A 9,189-nucleotide genomic window follows, 5' to 3' on the forward strand; every position below is an offset into this window, starting at 1 on the left:
CGACCGGTTCTCCCAGTGCCGGGTGGGGATGGCAGAAGTCCATGGGTGATGCTGTACAACTGTTTTGATCACTGTAGAGCTTTTCTAGTCGGTTGCTTTCTCTGATGACACATCAGAGCTACCCAATGCTTGTGAAGGCTTGCTGACTCAGGCTTGACATTTGTGAGTCTGAATCAACTTGGGGAAGACCAGCTTCAGAAGTTTCACAAGCGGTGACGAGTCTTAGGAACTTGGAAGGGTGGGTGACCTGCTCTGCTTTGACAGGGCGACGGCCCCTCCACTTCAGCTGCCTTTGCAGCAGCCCCAGAGTGCTCTGCTCAGCTCCACACCATCTCTGGTCACTGGTCACTTGCTTCAGGGCAAAGACCCACCACTGCGGTCAGTGTTGATCCACAGTGTGGGAGGTTTGTCCAGCGTAATTTGGGTCTGGCACTTCAAAGGCTACACTTCACCCACCACAGGAGTGAAAAAAGAAAAAGTAAGTGAACGAAATTCTTTTATAAAGCTGGTGTTGGGAGATAAACTTATCTTGTCAGTAATGTTTTCTCTGGCTTTAACCATATGCAGCCATGGGGGAGGGATATGAGTTGACACTTAGTGTGTCTAAATTGTGGTAATAAATGAAGTAATGAAGATCTTGATCATAGTTGTGCAAATATCAAGTGTACCTGATGAAGGGCTTCCTTCCTTTCTCCCTCGGGGAGGGGATAGGTGTGTTAATCAGGGTGAATTGTGAAGGTGGACAGGGAAGGAAGGAAGGAGAGTGGTGCAGGGACAAGGATGCCTGGCCCAGATAGTGTGTCCGGCGCTGCTGTGCCAGGCCTCCTGGGGCTCTGACCTCCAGCAGCAGGTCTCAAAGTGCCAACACCTGGCACTTTGGGTGCCAGAACCAGCTGTCTGGGCTCCTGTAGTCCATGGCCCTCAGCTGCTCTGGATGTTTCACCACTAGCCTCAACTGCATAATACAGGTACAAAATACCAGCATTCTCAAAGTAGGTGCATATGCAGTACTCAGTGTTGCCTAACCAAGGCCTGTGAAGGCCTAGTGGGCAGCAGAGGGCTCTGCATGACTTCCTCACTGCTACCATGGTGACCTCTCAGTCTGCTGGCATTTAACTAAGGAGACCCCATGCCTGTCACTAGAGGGACATCACAGTTGCTTATTTCATCTGATGAAATTGGAATCTACAGGGCTAGCTGTCATGCCACACTGAATCAGAGGTGCTTCACAGAGCTTACTTAACTTACACATTCACAGAATGAAGATTACAAACGGGTCAGTATCTAAAATTTGGCTGTAGATTAGCCAGAATGCAGGTACTTGAAGTATCAATGAAAGAAAGAAGCATTCTGCCCCATCAACACAAAATCTACAACTCCCTGTCCAGGATCTCTATTTCTCTGCTGCTCTCCAGAAGCTGCTTTTCCTGGTCCTAGTGACTTCTGATCTACATGTTTTATATTGCTTTATATAAATAGTTTGGTGACTATATAATTTTTCCTAATCTTCTATTAGTGGTTCATTTAAATACAGTTTTCCTTTCCTAATTCTGCTTTGGTGAGGGTTTTTGTTGTTGTGGTTCAATACTCTGTACGTGGCAGAAACACAATATATATTTATCCACCTATTACTCATCTTGAGGAACCCTGGAGTTGTTTTTGCTTTTTAAATATTTTTTATCATAAAGTTTTATGTGTTTATTGTAGAAAAATTAGAGAAAATGATTTTAAAAAAAAGGAAAAGGAAAGAAAAGAAAACCCATAATCTCCCATCCCAGTTTTTTTAAGCTGGTAGGAAATATATTCTTTTCTTATAAATGTGTTTTTGTTTTGTTTTTTTATTGTGGTAAAATATACATCACATAAAATTTACCATTTTGACCATTTTTAAGTGTACAATTGAGTGGCATTAAGTACATTCACAATTTTGTGTAAACATCACCACTATCCATTTCCAGAAATTTTTAATCATCACAAATTGAAATTCTGTACTCATTAAGACAAAAACTCCCCATTTCCCCCTCCCCCAGTTTCTGATAACCTCTAATCTACTTGGTCTCTATGAGTTTGCCTATTCTTGGTACCTGATATACATGGGATCATACAATATTTGTCCTTTTGTGTCTAGCTTATTTTTCTGAGCATAATGTTTTCAAGGTTCATCCATGTTATAACATGTCAGAATTTCATTCCTTTTTATGGCTGAGTAGTATGTATGAATTGGATAAATGTACCACCTTTTGTTTATCTATTAATATCTTGGTGGACAATTGGGCTGTTCCACCTTTTGGCTATTGTGATTAGCCAGTCATAGCTACTTGAACATCTGTGTACAAGCATCCACATTTTTGTAAATGTTTTTCCTGAGTTTTTATCATCTCTCCATCTATGTTAGAGCATATAATTTATAAAATAAAACCAAAAAATTAAAAACATATGATTTACAAATACAGGTTATACTATAACCTGCTTTTATACTTAATAATTTATAATAAACTTTTCATGCCATTAAATATTCTACATAATTTCAATAGCTACATATTATTTTATTATATGAGTATATGATTGTGAATGTAATCAATCTAATAACATTTGACATTTAAAATGTTTCACATTTTTTGCTATTACAAATGATGGCTATAGCTAAATCTTTGGCCACATTTTTTTTTTTTTGCGGTACGCGGGCCTCTCACTGTTGTGGCCTCTCCCGTTGCAGAGCACAGCCTCCGGACGCACAGGCTCAGCGGCCATGGCTCATGGGCCCAGCCGCTCCGCGGCAAGTGGGATCTTCCCGGACCAGGGCACGAACCCGTGTCCCCTGCATTGGCAGGCGGACTCTCAACCACTGCGCCACCAGGAAAGCCCCACATTCTTAATTATTTCTTTGGGATAAGTTTCTAGATATTAAACTGCTGCAACAATGTTACATTATTGAATACTTTTTAATGTGATGGATTTTGTAATAAGCACTTTATTTATATTATCTGATTTATGCAATTACTGTTATTTTGCCCACTTTACAGATGGGACATGAAGGCCAAGTTAGAGGAGGTAGATGTGGAGGTGGCTGAGTGGGCAGGCTCTGTGGCTGCAGGCTCAACCCCGTCTGCTACTCCCAGGATGGACTCCAGCTCTAAGCTTCTTCATATTTGTGGTTTCCCCTTTGGTAAATGGGGATAATAATATACCAACTCCTGTGGGCAACTGTTAAGACTAAATAAGTTAGTATATGTAAAGTGCTTAGACTCATGTACTTAGTATATGATCAATAAGTACCAGTTATTGTAAATGTCGAGGTATAGCAATATCATTGGCACTCATATTTGACAATATATTTGTTGTATTATGTCTATTTTGCTTTTATAATTTGAATTTTTTTCTAGTATCTTATTAGATTTACAATTACTTTACTCTTTCCCTTTAGAATATATGAAGGTTTTAGCATATGAATTGTATTGAAAGGAAATATAAAACTTCCTTGAAATCAGATCCTACACCAACCAACATTTACACCAAAGATGTGCCCAATAGTCTTGTTAAAAAGATAACTGTCAAAAAAATAATAAATAAATAAAATAAATTTAAAAAAAAAAAAAAGGGCTTCCCTGGTGGCGCAGTGGTTGAGAGTCTGCCTGCTGATGCAGGGGACGCGGGTTCGTGCCCCGGTCCGGGAAGATCCCACATGCTGCGGAGCGGCTGGGCCCGTGAGCCATGGCCACTGAGCCTGTGCGTCCAGAGCCTGTGCTCCGCAACGGGAGAGGCCACAGCAGTGAGAGGCCCGCGTACCGCAAAAAAAATAATAAATAAATAAAATAAATTTAAAAAAAAAAAAAAAAAAAAAGATAACTGTGGGGACTTCCCTGGTGGTGCAGTGGTTAAGAATCCACCTGCCAATACAGGGGACACGGGTTTGAGCCCTGATCTGGGAAGATCCCACATGCCACGGAGCAACTAAACCCATGCACCATAACTACTGAGCCTGAGCTCTAGAGCCCTAGAGCCACAACTACTGAAGCCCGGGTGCCTAGAGCCTGTACTCTGCAACAAGAGAAGCCACCGCAATGAGAAGCCTGTACACCTCAAGAAAGAGTAGTCCCTGCCCATCGCAACTAGAGAAAGCCCATGCGCTGCAACGAAGACCCAACACAACCAAAAATAAATAAAATAAATTTATTAAAAAAAAGAACTGTATAAACACATGAAAAGATATAAGCTTCACTATTAATCAGAGAAATGCAAATTAAAAAGACCATAGCCACAATACCCAGTGTTGGCTAAGGTGTGAGCAAAAAGGTATTCTTTAACACTCTTGTCAAGTACAAATTAGTATATCCTTTCCCCTGGGCAATTTGTCTAAAAGTATCAAAATGTAACCAGCAAACTATTTAATAAATTTCACCTCTAAGACTTTCCCTAAGGAAATAAACAAGTGCCAAATAATGTGTATGGAGGATGTTCCTTGTATCATTGTTTCTAGTAGCAAAGCATTTGAAACCTATGCAACCTCTAGGGCAGGGGCTCCCAACCCCTGGTCCGGGCCGCACAGCAGGAGGTGAGTGGCCTGCTAGGGAGCAAAGCTTCATCTGTATTTACAGCTGCTTCCCATGGCTTGCATTACCACCTGAGCTCCACCTCCTGTTAGCAATATGGTGAGTTGTATAATTATTTCATTATATATTACAATGTAATAGTAATAAAGTGTACAATAAATGTAATGCACTTAAATCATCTGGAAACCGTTCTTCCCCTTCCCCCCCATCTGTGGAAAACTTGTCTTCCATGAAACCGGTCCCTGGTGCTAGAAACGTTGGGCACTGCTGTTCTAGGGGAGTGTTGGGCTCCACCCAGATCTCTGGTAGGCACCTAGCCCTCAGCTTCTATGAAGGTTGGAGAATTACCTGGGGAAGTTACAGTAGAGGTGGGGGAGCAGATTCTGGCAATGACATCCCCTTGGGATGGTCAGTGGACTGAAACTCATCTCCAGTTCTGAGACCCTGTTCTTTCTTAGTTTGTTCCCTGCCCTTTCTACTTCCTCTTCACTTCCTTTCTCCTGAGAGCACTCCTAAAAATCACCTGAACAAATATCCCCACTTAAGGCTCTGCTTCTGGGGTACATGATCTAAGACACAGTCATTAAAAGTGGTTATGAAAATATGCACCGACCTGGAAAGATATTCACAGTATATGCCTAATGAACAATTAAAAAAAAAAAAGGCCAGAAGAACAGATGTCAAGTCATATACTCTATATGAACTAATAATATCATGGATTTTTAAAAAGTTGTGATAAGCGTATTGTGACTATATAGGAGAATGTCCTTATTTTTAGGAGATGCATGCTGAAAGGGTAGAGTGTTTCTGCAACTCACTTCCAGTTTTCAGTTTTCCAAAATGTGTGTGTTTGTGTGTGTGTATACACACAGGGTGTGGGGTGGGAAGAGAGAGAATGAACATAGCAAATGTCAACAATTGTTGAATTTCGTGCAGGGTATATGGAGTTTGTTGCATTAGTCTTTCAATTTTATAGTAGGTTTAAATTTATTCAAAAATAAAAGTTGGTGAAAATGTACTTTCTGGGTATTAGGATTATTGCGATTTTAGCAACATCAGGAATTATGAGAATTGGTATCTCTCTTTTTGATTCCTGCAGTCAAGGAGTTTGTGTGCTATACCTGCAATGCTGATAGCAGCTGTCTGTGACAAAGCTTGTGCCACCACTGGGTGAACATTGACCTCAGGGGCACCGTACATTATCTGGATGCTGGCTTGTCCACCCAAGGGGGCCATATGTGAACACTGCTCCTGCTGTGTACCTTTAGCTTGCTTTCACATCTGTCAGCTTGGTAGACTTGGTTCAGCTGGACCTCATATCTGATGGTTTTACTAATAAACTCTCAATATAAGCATACCCTTGATTCAGCTCTTCCACTATGGAAACCTAGCCAAAGGAAATAACTGCTAGCAAATAATTAGAAAATATTTCAATGACCAAAAATGGAGGACTGACTTCATCATATGCAATCACTGAAATGTGCTGACATGAAAAGATACTCACGATATATAGTGAAAAAAGGTTAGAAAATTGTATGATATGAACAAATTCTATTTAAAAGATCACAATTACATCTGCAGATTTGGAAGAATGTACACCAAATGCTTAATTTGGACTGTCTCTGTGCATATGAAATTTGGGGTGTTTTGGTTTTTAGCTCATACATATTTTCTGAGTCTCGTATAATAAACATCTATTGCTTAAGCATTTGAAAAAAGAAGTGTTATTAAAAGATAAAAGAAGGGAGTTCCTGGGGCTTCCCTGGTGGTGCAGTGGTTGAGAGTTCGCCTGCCGATGCAGGGGACACGGGTGCGTGGCCCAGTCCGGGGAGATCCCACATGCCGTGGAGCTGCTGGGCCCGTGAGCCATGGCCGCTGAGCCTGTGCGTCTGGAGCCTGTGCTCCGCAGCGGGAGAGGCCACAAGAGTGAGGGGCCGGCGTACCGCAAAAAAAAAGAAAAAAAAAAAAAGGGAGTTCCCCAGTGGCCTAGTGGTTAGGATTCTGGGCTTTCACTGCTGTGGCCCGGATGTGGCCAAAAAAACAAAACAAAAAAAAGATAAAAGATAGTATGACATTTTATACACAAATCCAACTATGACATTTCCTCATAATAAATTATAAATTGCATAAAGTTTAGGTTGCATAAGACCTAAACATTTGAACTTTCTAATATATCTACTTTAAAGACGCAGCCCGCGTTGTGGTCAAGACTTCAGGTTTTGTACGTTTAGAATGGATAAACAAGGTCCTACTGTATAGCACAGGGAGCTATATCCAATCTCCTGGGATAAACCATAGTGGAAAAGAATATTTAAAAAAAAATTTCTATATGTGTAAAACTGAGTCACTTTGCTGTGCAGCAGAGATTGGCACAACATTGTAAATCAACTATACTTCAATAAAAAAAAATATGGAAAAAAAAGACTTCAGGATTTGGTCTCAGGATGGCTGGGTTACATCTTGGCTCTGCCACTTAGCTGAGTGATCATACAGCCAGGCTGGCTAGCCTCTAAATCTGTCTCCGTCTGTGTAACAGGGATGGTAGTAATAATACCACCCTCCAGCTTTGTTGAGGATTAAATAATACACAGAAAACTCTTGGCACAGTGCCTAGTAGTGCTAAGTGCTCAATAAATGTTAGGAGCCAGCAGGTGCCTTCTGTTTAGGCTAACAGCAGGAGCTCCTGCCTGCCTAAGCCTAAAGGACTCTGCCAGGCACTCTGATAGCTGTGTTGTGCATCTCACTTAGCTTTTTGTCAGAGAAGGGAGGTGAGAGCAAAAGCAGCACTCCCAGGCAGTTTGACTTCCCTGAAGCTTCCTTATCTCTGGGTGCCAGGTACAGGTGCTGATTAACTCTGTTAATAAAGCACAGTATTCTGGAGGCCAAAGACCAAGGTCTGAAGCCCCTTAACGAGATGTGTCCCTCCTAACCACTATTGGGGGGAAAAATGTACACTTTTAGGCCACACAAAAGACAGCATATTTATTTGGGAAACAATAGTTTCAAAATTATCTCCCGAACTCAGAATCTATGGGCCAGAATACATACCCTAAGTAAACAAGTGAGGTTTTCATTAATTGCTCACTTATTAAATAAAACTTTTAATTAACTATGTGGAGTAGTGTTTTTCCACATTTGCATGATAAGAATCACTTGGAGTGCCAGAGATTGATTCCATTAATTAATATATTAGGCCTGGGATGGCCCAGCAATTTGGAAATTTTTACTTTTACAAATACCTCCAGATGATTTTCATCATCAAGGAACTTTGGGAAACACTGATTAAACGTGCTTTTCCATTTCCTTTGCAGATTTTAAGTCTTGAACACGTGGTTGCAGAATGACCCACTGAAGTCTTATCCGGTCCAGTTTTAGGAAAGGAAAGTAAGTTTTCTGAACATTTGGCTTGTTGTTTCCTAGGAGGCACTGCTTCTCATTTCCATTTCTGGCCCAGCTCTTCTAGATCAGGTTTTTCTCCGACGGTCCATCTTCCTTGAGTGGAGGCATAGCAATCCAACCATTTTTTAAAAATTGGTTTCTCATTAAAGGATTATCACATTAAATAACCTTTTCTTGCTTTTATCTTGTTCCCCTTCCCCCTGAAACGTGTTAAGAAGTTAGGGTGCTTTGGGTACACTCAATATTCTGGCTTTTCCACCTTAAATCTCATACTGACGACCCCGTGTATGCCAGCCTGGATCTCATCGTTTTCTTTAACGGGACCCACTCCCTTTGGCGTCCCGGTCAAGATAACATCTCCTTCTTCCAAGGTCATGATCTTTGAAACGTAGCTGATGATGTAGGGGATGGAAAAAATCATGGAGGATGTCTCACCTTCCTGCCTGAGTTCGCCGTTGACCTTGAGCCAGAGCTTCAGGTTGTGAGGGTCAGGGATCTTCTCTTTGGGCACAAACGCGCTGACCGGGCAGGAGGCCGTGAAGCTCTTGGCCAGAGTCCAGGGCAGCCCCTTTTTCTTGCACTCGTCCTGCACGTCCCTGGCGGTCATGTCCAGGCACAGGGCATAGCCGGCCACGTAGCCCATGGCTGCGGCCTCTGGGACGGCGCAGCAGCGCTTGCCCATCACCACGGCCAGCTCGAGCTCGTGGTGCAGGTTGCAGGTGTAGGCGGGCACGAGGACCGGCGAGCCCTCGGGGGCGTAGGCGGTGGACGGCTTCAGGAAGAGCACCGGCTCGCTCAGTGCGGCGCTCTGCATCTCCCTGACGTGGTCTGCGTAGTTCCTGCCCACGCACACGATGTTCTTCCCCCACTCCCAGAAGCGGGACAGCGGTCTGGTGGCAGCCATGCTCCTGCCTGTTGCCCCCCTGAGTCACGTGGACTCTGCCCGGCTAGCCACCGGACGCCGAAGGCTACCCGAAGAGGACCAACTACCTCGGAGCACCGTCCCGCGGACTCCGCCGGGTGCCCGGGAGTCGCGGCGCTTGTCCTCTTGGGAGCGGCTGTCCAGTGGCTGCCTCGGGGCTGGCCGGCCTCGGGACGCAGCCCGCTCCCCGGAGAGAGGCTGAGGTTCTTGCGCAGGTGCCTCTCAGGGGGCCCTCAGATCCGCGGCAGCGGGACGCTAACGAGGCACCGGTGTGGCCGCGAGCGCTGATTGGCCGAAGGGCGGGGCGAACTGAGGGCA

The 9,189-nt window shown here is 43.5% G+C and overlaps 1 protein-coding gene across 1 annotated transcript; it reads right to left on the reverse strand.

Moving 5' to 3' along the window:
- Positions 1-7,519: 7,519 nt before the first annotated feature.
- On the reverse strand, positions 7,520-9,145 carry FAHD1 (fumarylacetoacetate hydrolase domain containing 1). Its single transcript, XM_065893348.1, has one exon. It carries the CDS (start codon positions 8,851-8,853, stop codon positions 8,188-8,190), a length of 666 nt encoding a protein of 221 aa, XP_065749420.1. The 5' UTR covers positions 8,854-9,145; the 3' UTR covers positions 7,520-8,187.
- Between the last annotated feature and the right edge of the window lie 44 nt (positions 9,146-9,189).

Source organism: Phocoena phocoena, chromosome 15 (assembly GCF_963924675.1).
Source record: "Phocoena phocoena chromosome 15, mPhoPho1.1, whole genome shotgun sequence".
NCBI lineage: Eukaryota > Metazoa > Chordata > Mammalia > Artiodactyla > Phocoenidae > Phocoena > Phocoena phocoena.